This window comes from Musca autumnalis, unplaced genomic scaffold, assembly GCF_047663935.1.
Source record: "Musca autumnalis isolate F117 unplaced genomic scaffold, ASM4766393v1 scaffold_3, whole genome shotgun sequence".
In the NCBI taxonomy this organism is placed as follows: Eukaryota; Metazoa; Arthropoda; class Insecta; order Diptera; family Muscidae; genus Musca; species Musca autumnalis.
Window position 1 is genome coordinate 262,637,253 of NW_027411866.1, and position 13,006 is coordinate 262,650,258.

Consider the following 13,006-nt stretch of genomic DNA (forward strand, 5'->3'; position numbering starts at 1 on the left):
TTCTTATATATATATGGAACTCATATACAAAAAATTAAGTCTGTATGTCACCTGTGGGCTGAGCTATGGATGCCTAAATTATTACGAATATAGACGAACGAACAAAAATAAGTTACAAAAACTGGGGGTAAGTTAATTAATTGTATAATTTCTTTTCGACTGTGTTATCAAAATTGCTTTCCTGTAGCAGGAATGAAAGAACTATATTTTTTAGCATTCCAAATGCTTTTCTAGTAGAAATATCTGAGTGGTTTTGCCATGTTAAAGATAATTCCAAGGGCTTGACTTATTTTACCACTACCAGCCAATGTGTGGTTTTTCTGAGTGATGTCATTTTGCACTAATCATTTGGTGTTCTTCACATCAATTTTAACCACATCCCACTATTGTTGTTTTTAAAAATTTGAAAACAACAAAACCCGAGATTAAGCTGAAATTATTTTACAACAATAAAATAATGCACATCTCAACAAAAATGCCAAAAGTGAATCTAAAAATAATGCATTACTTTTCGCCGAGGAGTGAACATTTCCCAATTCTGCATTAAGCGGTTGTATGCGTACAATATACATATAAAATTATGTATTTTTAGTGCATTAAACTAAAACCATGTCATCAATATTAAAGCGGCAGTTAGAGCATTTGTCCAAAGAAGCTTTTTGACCACAAATATAGGACTAAACACTATAAAATATATTCAAATCTAATATGTGGATATTCAAAACGTATACTTCTAATTATAGTTATATTCCAGAACCTTTTTCCCATTTTGCGCTAAAAAACGAACCCTATTTCCAAAAACTAGAAAAAATTGCGCTTTTATCTAAACAAAAATAGCGATGACTAACTCTAGCTCCTTTGTTTTTCTGCTAGACAATTTTGGTCGATTTGAAACTATCACCATATTTGGATACGTTGATTTTGACATTTCTGATTGAGTTTTTGAAATTTTTCCATTATCTATCTACATTTGTACAGAAAGCAAATTATGCTGGGTTATTTGACATTTTCTCACCTTGTGAAAACTGATTTAAGTCTTGTTAGTCTAGATTTATTGCTGTGGCGGAATATCTGGAGAGTCTCAATAACATAATAATCTGCAAAAAACTATGTTAAATGTCAAAAAACTTAATTTTGAATGCTTTTTTGATGATTTTCCAAATATAATTGACGATTTTTGTCAAAAAAACACTTGCATATTTAGCATATTTTTTGCATATTTTGTATATTTTTTGCATATTTTTTGCATATATTTTGCATATTTTTTGCATATATTTTGCATATTTTTTGCATATTTTTGATATGACCCCAAATATCGAAAAATTGACCCTCAAAACGCCTAGATCCAAAATTTGAGTCCAATCGGATAAGAAATAAAAAACATGCTAAAATCCGATGTCTAGTCATAAGTAGAGGTAACCCCTTAACCACTGCTATTTAATTTGGCCTCTTCTTCGTCTGCAGCATCTACCTTAAAGAGAAATTCGACTGAAGTATCTTGAAACAATTTTTCAAAGAATTTGGTATCTTTTGAAAAAATTTATATAATTAGGACGTACATATATGCGAGTATGTTTGTACATACTGGTTTTAACGACAATTTACCTTTACTGTGTGAACAGTCTATGATGACAAGCGATAGATATGTAGGTACATACGTATATATTCATTACTCTTTGTCACATATTCGCAAACATTTGAAATATTTTGTTTGCTTACATGTTCGATTGTATGTATTTATGTACATAATGCTGTGTGTACTCTGTTATTGTTTTTTTATGTTAGCTAATAGCATTAAATAAATAATTTCACAAAATGCCATACATACACTGGGTTTTACTTAAAAACTCATTGAGTGTAAACGCTTGTTAATAGCATTCAATTAAAATGTATAAACTGGAAACTAGTATCTGTCTATTTGTACGTTGTTGTTGAAAGACGGGGAGGAGGATTAAAAAAAACTGTAAAAGCCGTAATATAAGCATCATGATTATGTGTATATGGTAGCGGTCATTTGTTGTTATTCTTCGGCCCATTAAAAATATTGAGCATTTGCGCATTGACATCGATTTTAAATAATTGTCAACATTTTAAATAAAAGCAAGTACAAATATTGGCATAGAGTTATCAATCCTTTAGATTAATACAAACATGACAAAGATTTGTATGTACATTTTATATTATTCACACAATTCCCTCCGTTAAGTTTCATTCAATTCAACTTTATTTGTATTAAAGAAAATTACGTTCTTAAATTTTTTGCAAACTCACCAAACAGCTCCATGCAAACGATCGTCATATATTTGTAATTAAATAAAGTAATTACTATATAGATAATGACTTTTCTAAACAAATTGTTATTGATGGGAGTTCAAAGTGCGATGTGTAAAAGTTTCAAGTATTTAAATGTGTTTGTATCTCGAAGATAATCACGAGAGTACGTACAAATATGCAATAAAGTTATCATTAAAGGGGTTTGCAATTTTAAAATGAATTATTTGAGATTGGAGCAGCTAGCGCACACGAGCACTTTTTCCGTATACCATCAATGTATTTTAAATGGTATAAGATGATTGCGATACTCCCTTTGGCGAATTCTCTGACTCCGTTGGCGATAGTGTATCAACACCGTTTGTGATCGAAATTATCACAACATTATCAATTTGACACGAGTTGGTGTCAACGGTTTCGAGAATTGACAACGTTCCGTGGTCAAAGTGATCTCGTTTGTGGTCGAAATATTAAAAATTGAGCACGCATGTTGAACCATTAGTGATCAAATTAAAAAAGGCAACGGCCGTGGTCAAAAATTAACACTCCTGTGCTCATGTTGACACCATTCTTTCTATACGATGTTGATTTTAAATCAACTTTTTCCCTCTGAGTAGAGGGGGACGTATATCACTAAATGGTTTTGAATGTTGCACAATTGGGAATACAAGTGTATAAATGGACATTTAATTGTACTAAATTTAGTGCATTTTTATTTGAAAGCCGATTATTACAAATTGGTGTGTAGTGTTGAGATAAGGAAGTTACAGTTGCTGAAAAGCTATTTAGATAACAGGCGACAGTTTGTCCAAATAAACGACCAAAAACTCGGAATCTCAAGTCTTGCATGGCGTACCTCAAGGGAGCGTGCTTGGGCCATTGCTCTTCAAAATATACATTAACGACATTACAAATTTAGATTTAACCGGCAAAATATTTTTATACGCAGATGATATATGCCTTACATATCCCTACAAATACGAGCAAATTGCTAAGATTACCATGGAACGAGACGCAGCCTTTATTACCGAATATGTTAGATTAAATAAATTATTTCTAAATGCAAATAAAACAAAGGTTATTCGTTTTAAGCCACGTTGTGATAACAATACCTTTAGCATAAATATCAACGGTACTTTAATTACTGAAGTAAAATGTTTAAAATATCTGGGTTTAACCTTACAAAATAATCTCTCTTGGGAAAAACATATTCAGCTTATAAAAACCAAAGTGTCAAAGGCATTGGGACTTCTTTATAAGTTCAAAAACCAATTTAGTTCGGAAACCAAGTTTTTAGTTTACCAGGCACTAATTCATAGCAACCTCAGTTATTTGACTATATTGTTTGGATTCAAAAGAAGCGTGGAGTTAAAAGCTTTATCTAGATTGCAGAATAAAGCCTTAAAGAGTATTGCGAATCTCCCTATTACATACCCAACTATTTTACTGTACAAGCAAATATTTCCCACTGTTTTACCACTTTATGGCATTTATAAAATGCAGGTACTAATGTATGTGTTTAAATGTATTCATAAAATAGGACATCATACAATAAACTTTTTCGTGAGCCAAAACATGTTTAACACCAGAAATAACACAAACCTAAATGTTGCCCGGTGTAGATTTGAGCTTACCAAACAAAAGATTGTATACGTTGGAAGTTGCGAATTTAATAATTTACCGCATGTGTTGAAGAATATTAGTAGAATTTCTGAATTTAAGAATAATCTGAAAATTTATATACATGATCACTTAGATCAAATATTAAGCTGATTATATAGTTTCTTTATATTATTAATTTTTTCTAAATAGAGAGGAATACTTAATGCACTATAGATACTAATGTTAATAGTTTTTTTTGCCAACTTGCCTCTACAATGCCTTAAGGCGCTGAGGCATCAAAACGTAATGTGTAATATATAGTATTACTTATTATATTCTTGATATATATTCCTATGTGTGTATTTCAAAATGTATTAATTGAATTAAATACAGAATAAAAAAAAATCAGGTCGCGAGCCAATTTTTGGTTATTGCGGACAAAAAAAAAAAAAAAACAAAAAATGTTTTTGAAATCCAAATTACGTGTAAAAAATTGTAAATGGTACTAAATATAGTACCTCTGTTTGTTTTTTTTTTGTGAACGAATAGAGTTGGGATTTAAAAAAATGTAGATTGAAAAAGGAAATGTTTACTAAGGGTGTCGAAAAATTCTAAACATTAATAAATTTTAAACCATTAATGTCGGATGAAAGGTATTATGTGAACGAATAGAAATTGAGAATAGAGTTCTGAAATTTATTGTTAGCTTTGAGATGCGCAATGGTTCAGAAATCGATTATCCTTGTCCTAATTTTTATTGTCGCCGATTATTAATCTATATATGGTATTCGGGGCATATTTTTGGTTTCTGATTAAATTGCAATCAAAACATATGACATATGCAAAATTATGCATTTTACATATTTTCTTATGCAAATATTTCAATAATAGGTACAAAATTGTTTGTATGTACAATTTTTCTGTTTAAAATTCTTTTCAGACAAGTCAATAAATGGAGAAATGTATAACCACAGCCTCAACCTTCAAAATACCGAAAAATCGGGAGGTATCGTTCTATGGGGCCCACATTTCAGCCATTTCGGTGGTATTTTTAGATCACAAATCCTTGTATATACATTTGCATATGGTTTTGTATGTGCTCATTTTATGCAAATATGTAAAAATATGTCAAAATATTCTGTGATAAAACGAGTTTCTGTCTAATCAGATTTTCTCTACGACCATCCTAATCATATCTGCATTTGCATAGGATTCCGCTGTCTAGACATTATAAAACATAGGAAACCAAAAAAAGATCAAAATATTGGAAGGAAATTGAATATTATCAGAGGACTGATAAGAGGACGAAACCGGTTATACAATTCTTGAGTTATCGTAGTCAAAGAAGTATGCGCATGCCCACAAAAATATTTAATATTCTCTTTTTTTAGCAGCTTTCGAGAACGAAGTAGCGAACACATTTTAGTTGTTTACATAACCACTATCATTTATTTGAAGACTACATAAAACTACAGTGCAATATTTACATTCGACGATGATAGAATAGACTATCGTAGATTTATGTAAACTTGACACTAGTTTTTTAGAAACATTTGTATAATGTGCGCCCTGAAGATGCAATGTAAACTATTGCGAAATATTGGTGACAACAAAAAATAAATTACACCCCAATATAGACCTTAAGCTCAAAAAACACTCGTCTATTTATTTACAACATAAAACTGTCAGTACCTGCTTCAACTGTACTTAATTTTCCAATGCGAATAATCCCATCTTATATTGGAAAACCTGCGTAACCGTGTTAATCCACATTGCCTTTGTTTTTCTTGCGAATTTTTTACAGCCGGTGTTTTTGGAATTTAGGTAATCAAATAACTTTGTAATGCGGTTACCTAAAAAAGATCATGTATTAAATGTCCACACATTATTTACCTGTGTGTATCCTTCACAGGTACCTTTTTTGCTAACCTTAGAAATAACTTGTGTATAAAATATCAACCTGCTTCTCGAAAAGGACACAGTCTAGTCTTACGTTTCGTAACGATCGCATCACTGAACAATCAAAACAGTTTAACTGTAAAAAATTTGTCTAACAAATTGAAAATCTAAATTTATATTGTAATCATGGTTAATTTAAATCTTAATTTCTCAAAACTTGAAAAAGATATTGAGAACTTTACCTCAGTTGATGAACGTGAGTTCGAATTTCTAAACATTTGAAGTTTCTTCTGTATAACTAATTATTTCATTTTTAATTTTATTTACAGATCTGCAATTAGCAGCTGAATTGGGTAAAACACTCTTAGAGCGCAACAAAGAACTGGAAACACTTCTGAAAGAGCACAAACATACCATAGAGGAACAAGAACAGGAAATTGTGGTAAGTAACAACAAAAGAACAGAATGTTCAATTCACAGTTTCCAATCATGTCTCTCTCGCTGTACTATTTAATGCTTCATTAACATGGTCTTCCAACCGGGCAAAGTAGCGCTTCGCCCTAAAAGCGACGTCAAGATCAATTGCTTTTCGATAGAGTTCAATGCATAAGTAGATCAATCAAATTCATGCAAACTGCATAGATTTTGGGTGCAACATAAAATGTTTGGGAAATGCAAATTTGAATATCAATCAGGCGAATCGCTTACCACAGCATTCCACAGAAAACACCAACAAAACATTGTGCGGCATTTCGTCACAAACGAAAAAGTAGAAAACAAAATATTTAAATAGAATCTCAATTTAACACTTGGCATTTGATTGTCTGATACATTCTGAAAATAGAACGAACGCATTAATTGCATTTGGCATTTCCGTATCATTTGATCGCTTGATCGATGATGACTAACAACAAATATCCCCTTGCGCTGCTACAAAACATTAATTAACATTATTTTCTGTTCGTTCTTCTTCTCCCTCTGTAGTATTTGAAGAAACACACAACAGCGTTGCGTGAAGTAAATGATTCCCGCCTCAAGGTCTACGAACAATTGGAAGTCGGCATACAGGATTTGGAGCGTGCCAATCATCGTTTGCTCGTTGAGAATACAGCCGATAAGAAGCATATCAAAACGTAAGTTTCGGTGTTTAGTGTGAATTGTTTGGTTTAGTGTGAATTGTTCTATTCTTACTAACCAACTAACTTTTCCATTGTAGGCTTTCACATACCATTGAGACTCTAGAGGCACGTACCGAAGAACTGACAAAACAATTGGATGATGTCCGCCAGGCATTGACCGCAGAGAAACGTAAAAATGAACGGCTATTGGCTGAGATGAGTAAAAATGGCGGCGATGCTAATGCTGTAAAGTTGAAGCCTAAACAAAATAAGGACGCTGCAGAAAATGACATTAAATCTCCTCAGCCAGGCTATGATGCCAATACAACAGCGCCAGAAAATTGTAGCTTTACATTCCAATCACCAGCTGCCCGTAATTCAACGGGGATCAGTGGCACTGAGAATGATAGCTCCTTTGATCTGAGCATGGTTGGTGGCCAAGAGGGCAACGATGAAATTATTAAACTGGTTAATGATTTCGAGGCAACCAAAAAGGCTTACATGGCAGAACAGCAACGTTGCGGAGAATTGGAAGAACAATTGGTAGCCATAAGTAAGTGATTGGAATGTGAAAAGAATTCAGTCATACCCTAACTAAAACTTATCTCAAATATTATTTATTTTTAGTTCAAGAGAATCAAAATTTACAAACTCGTATTGCTCAAACTAGTGCCACGGAAGAAATGAAGTCAATGCATGACGAACTGTCGATTTTGGACGAAGTGCGGTAAGTAAAAGCGATTCATATTTGCTTATATGTAGCGGTTATTAATTCACAACTTATTTTCTTTCTTTCCATAGGCAAGGACAAATGTGCAGCCGCTGTCTTCGTTCAATGGATGAACGTGCTATTGATGAGCAATCATCATTGGCACCCACAGAAGAATGCGAGGAGGATGAAGAGAATAGCCTACTGGATCTGGAAGGCAGCCGAGCTGGCGACAATGCAAGCGAACACTCGCAAGCGGCTTACCGTTCCAGCATGTCGATTAAGGTGAGAAATTGTTTCTACTTTAAAACACTCTTCTATGGCTTATTGCGAGGTTGACAATGTGATCAGACTAATAACAAATCATGGTGTGTTCTCGCACTCGTTCGTTTCCATTACTCGCTCTCATTTTCGTGCACTCGTTCCAAACATGTTCCATCATACGCTCATAACGTACATCATCATATCTTATTGTATATAAAAGTTGGTGTTTTTGATCTCACTCTATGTTCTCTCGTCGTTCATATAACTCCGTATTGTTGTTGTGTAGTGGGAGAGTAATCTATTCATGGTATCCATGACCTCTATATATGTTGTCTGTACTAAAATTTAACGAACCCAGTGTTGTGTCTTTTAACTCTGTTCGTTGGCACCGAAATGTTCTAATTGTCTGCAGTGAATCGGAATCCACACATACACACACACTCTCTATCTGTATCCGTTTCTGTTCCCACCAAACTCAAACTCTGATAACTTTAGTTTAAACTAATCCTGTTTTTAGCAAACAAAACACCATGATTTTTTCTATTTCTTCTTTTTGATTTTTCTTCTTTTTTGGTTTATTAGGCTAAAAAGCAAGTTGGCCCGACCACTTGCCCGATTTGTTCAAACATCAACACTAAGTACCTGCATGAGCAAATGCCAATTTCGCTAGACACGGTCTTGTTAGAACTTTGGCAGAAAGCCGTCAAACGTTTCAGTCTCATGAGTTGGCTGGCGAAAATGCTGCAATGGCCGGCACTAGTTTTAAGCCGTATGATCACCTCCATACCTGATGACGATGACTTTTCATTGCTCTTTTGACTACAGACATACGTGACAAATTTTGTCGGACAAACGAACAATGTTCGTTGTACAATTAAACGTACTTATTGACTGACATTCCTGTCGTTTCATTATAACACAAAATAACCGGGAAACATTCCGCTCTAACCAAGTCACAAATAATGACGGACTAAATCCAGGTCAGCGTTCCAAACGCTGTTGACATTTAAATGTGCCAAGACTTTACGTTTTTTTTACCAATTTCCAATTTAGACTAATCTCTAGTTTGTAGGAGGTCAAACCGTAATCGTGTGTTTTTGTGTGGATAATTTATTATTATATTTTTTTAACGTATTTTTAGTTTTGTAAAGTAACAAAAGACGTACATATTTATTTTAAAGTATTCTACATACTCATATTGTTCTAGTGAAGTAAGTAAAAGGGGCAAAAACGTTAAGACAGACTATTAGACTGCGGGACAGACATCCATCCTCCCTTTAACCCCCTTACTCCCTCCCTCCGTCCTCCCTCACTCATTACACATGTCCCACCGATATCTTGCCAGTATATGCACATACACATCAGGCATATTTAGTTTCATCTACAAATCTACATTTCATAATCCACAATTTGATCTCCTCCTACCCAACTCCTTGATCCTGACCGATATCCTTTCATCTTTCCCCTGCCCACTTGTTAAGTGTCTAGTGTTTCTCTCAACGTTTTTCGTTCCGTTTCTATATTAAATGTAGAAATATGTTGTTTTTGTTTTTGTATTTGATATTTTTTGGTTAACCATGAAAAAGGACAATTTTTTTATGTGATATTTAAGTTTTGAGAAAGATGAATAAAACAAATGTTACAATGTTATAGTTGATGTTGTTGGTATTTCTGCAGTGCATGAGTCCAAGTTTGTATCTACTTACTTACACACATACACATACAACAAACACAGCTACATATATTTATATTTTTATTTACCTAACAAATACATACATATTTATAAAAGACCGTATTCTCCCAATCTCCCCCTCTCTCTCGCTATGGATACTTATATTCCTTTATTAGTCCTTCCCAAAATCTCTTTTCTCGCACGTAAAAACGTATATATTGTTCTCTTCATGCCTTTCTATCTATACATAATATCGCCCTCATGATTTAAAAAAAAACCCACCGACCGAAATTGTTAATTTCGTTACAACCTATAGAAACCTTTGTTAGTGTGGAAAACGAGCCTTAATAACCGTCTAAACCTCCCATCCCCATTACGCAGGTTATGCCTCATCATCCCGATTCTTTGGACTTGCATATTCCCGGTAGTCCGAATCCATATCGAGACTTGGTGGAGAAATACGAAGCGCTGCTGGAGGTACAACGATCATCGATTGCACGCAAAAATACCAATGGTGGCTTGTCACTGGCCGAGGAGTTCCAGTCGTCCGGCGAATTTAATCAAACGCAGAAATTGATGTTGCAGGCAGCTCAAGCTGTGGTGTCGGACCACTGCAATGCTTCGAACAGTGGTGATGCGGCCAGTAGCTGCAATGGAAGCATGACCAACGATAGTAAGAACAATACCAAAGCCGATAAGAACCGAGGCCGTACTCCAACTGAATTCTCAGAGGCTGAAACGTCCTCGTCGGGCTACTCGGATGAGACCAGCAATAAGGCCACACAAACTGATGAAAGACCTGGCTACTTCCTGTGTTCCATTGGTGATGGCGAAGACTGTAAATTTAGCATCTACGACGACGCCAGTCCAATTGATTCTCGATTCCGCAATAGACCTGAATATCGGGAACTCTTCAAGGAAATCTTTGCTGTGTTGAAGAAGGCCGCCGAGAACAAGGAGGAAGGTGAAAAACTGCCATTGCTCGATGACACTCATCCCGTGAGTGTGAATACCGTTCAAAAGGTTCCACCAGTGACCCCTGCCAACGAAGAACTTCCTGTCGATTTTGGTGATGATACTCAAAGTATAATTTCATCGGCCGTGTCGGAACAGTCGTTTGCCATGTCAGAATGTATCACCAAATTGGAACGTAAAACAGCCAAAAAGCACATTATCGAAAAGAATCAGGAAAATAAGCCCCCACTGACTGCATCTATCTCCCAATTGACTTCACCTAATGCCAAACAAATTATAGAAAATGGTCGCATATTGACACCACTCAAGCGGGAGCCTTTGGACTATCTGGCTGTGGGTGTTGGTATTAAAAAGAAGAATCGCCGAAAGAACCGCAACTTCTCAAGTGATCGCTCTGAATCTCCTTTGGCCCTTCCCACACCACCTCGCATCTTTGTAGCCAGTGGCAAGAAACGCAAAGATGTCCGTCCGTATGTCGAATCTCCTATGGCCTCGAATTCGAATCTCAATCAAACAACACCCAACAGCTCAAGAGGATCACGCAGTGCTCCCAAATATGAATGGAATGGCAATTCAATGATAATCTATAATCGTAGTCTTAGTGGCCGAGGAAGTCGTGATGCTGACGTCACCAGCATTCCATACCGACCAAGTACTGTTTCCCAAGATTTGCACAAGTTAAAGAAGCTGGATTTGTCCTATGCGGAAGTGTTGAGACGTGCTGATGCCTGCAAGTCCCACAACCAGCAGCAGCATTACCACCAGCAACAACAACAGCAATCGCAACGACGACGAAATCATCGCCACTAAGTAATTAAAGCAGCAACAGCCAAGAAAAAAATCTCCCTTTAGTATACAAACCCCAACCCAGTGTTATCTACTGAAAGAACAAAACAAAAACAAACTAAAGTATTAAGTAGGAGTTAATGTTTGCTCCCCCCGCCCTTAACCGATCACAACTGTAGACTCTCTTTGATGGGGGCTACAAACTCTCCTATTCTGTTGCTGGCGCATCTCTGATCGCCTACTCATCATCTGCCATTTATTGTAAACCTATCCTAAATTAGGCTTACAAGGATCAACTCATTTGATTTAAATTTAGTTTTTAATATTTTACAGAAACAAAAATGTCCTTTGTGTTTTTTAAAAACCCTCCCAAACTTTTAGCTTCCCCGACTATCCTACTTGTTTTATTCTCGTTTTATTTAAATTAAGTATAGATTTTTGATTTTAAGTTACATGCGCATGTTCTATTCCTCTATCCCCTTTTTTAAATTATGAAGATACCAACTAAAATAAGCAGGCGATGCGTGAAGAGGCATTGAGTATTTGTGGGCTCAGCGCACAATCCCCAATCCGCATTGATATGTTTAAAGAGTAATATTAAATTAAATTATATTTTATTCGTATTTTGTAAATAACAACAACAACAACATGAGTTTAAAATCAACCAAATTTGAATCAACGAGAAAAATGAATGAAGATTATACCCTTATGTTCTGGCCCCGCAATGCAGCTCTACTCACATCACCATCCATTGTATGAATTCGATTTGATTCAATTAATTTAGCCTAGTTAATGAAAAATAGTCGACAAATAAATTAAAACAAACAGAAAAGAAAAGAAGAAGATTATTTCCTACGGAACTATTCAATTGAATTGATGCGAATGTATTTTGTATTTTGATTGAGGTACACTTTAAGCGGCGGTCTACTTATCCTCCCCAACTTGTGAATGGGGGAGTTTATTATGAAATTGCGCATAATGAAAATTATGGACAGTATGTATTCCAAATAAAATAAACCATAAGACATGAACAAAAAATATGAATTAATTAGAAAATATGAAACAAATTAACGGTTGTTTTATTCCTCTTAATAATGGCTGGACTTCTAAGACGCTAGTGGTAAGTATTTACGATTATTAAATGTAATTGAGGAAATTGTTTTTAAAGTGTGTAAGCATTACATTAGGTGTGTTCGTTTACTCAACAGTTTGTACAAATTTGTAAAAGTCCAGTAACTTCTTGTAATCGACTAAGGTATTTTGCATTGTATTGTAGAGTAAACGAACAACATCCAGTAACAATTTGTACAAATTTTGAGTAAACGAACACACATATTGTATTTATTAGATTGTGTATTAATAGAATAACCCCCATTATTATAAGTCTTCTTTTGTTATAGTTTGGATTTACCGAACAGATTTATAGCGTTCCGGCCAACTTAAAGTTAAAAGTGATGACTGAAGTTCAAGGAGGAGCTTCTTGTCATTAACTTTCAATGTGAAAATTATATTTTTAATGCCTCCAAATTAGTTTATTTTGCATTTTCAAATCCATCAGATAGTAAAAGAACACATGTAATAATGGCCCTAAATGTAAAATTTTCCTACCAAGAGGGTTGGAGAAAAAAGTACACAAAAGGCGAGCGTTTCTTAAGTGATCTACATAATTTTTCCTTCTTTAAAATTTGTTTTTATTTGATAACATATTTC

The 13,006-nt window shown here is 34.7% G+C and overlaps 1 protein-coding gene across 40 annotated transcripts in view; it reads left to right on the top strand.

Annotated features, from left to right (window-relative positions):
* Window positions 1-12,363, top strand: part of Cen (cerebellar degeneration-related protein 2-like) — a 70,942-nt gene extending 58,579 nt beyond the window's left edge. For 37 of the 40 annotated variants that reach the window (XM_073978413.1, XM_073978446.1, XM_073978426.1 and 34 more), the window contains 6 exons: window positions 6,102-6,214; window positions 6,757-6,905; window positions 6,989-7,443; window positions 7,518-7,617; window positions 7,692-7,884; window positions 9,917-12,363. In XM_073978413.1, coding sequence (XP_073834514.1) covers window positions 6,102-6,214; window positions 6,757-6,905; window positions 6,989-7,443; window positions 7,518-7,617; window positions 7,692-7,884; window positions 9,917-11,320 — 2,414 coding nt within the window. In that variant the 3' untranslated portion in view covers window positions 11,321-12,363. Of the gene's footprint in view, window positions 1-2,496; window positions 2,563-2,675; window positions 2,803-5,267; window positions 5,698-5,785; window positions 6,029-6,101; window positions 6,215-6,756; window positions 6,906-6,988; window positions 7,444-7,517; window positions 7,618-7,691; window positions 7,885-9,916 lie in introns of those variants that run through there. The other 3 variants (XM_073978410.1, XM_073978412.1, XM_073978411.1) reach the window with 3 other exon arrangements.
* Window positions 12,364-13,006: the final 643 nt, after the last annotated feature.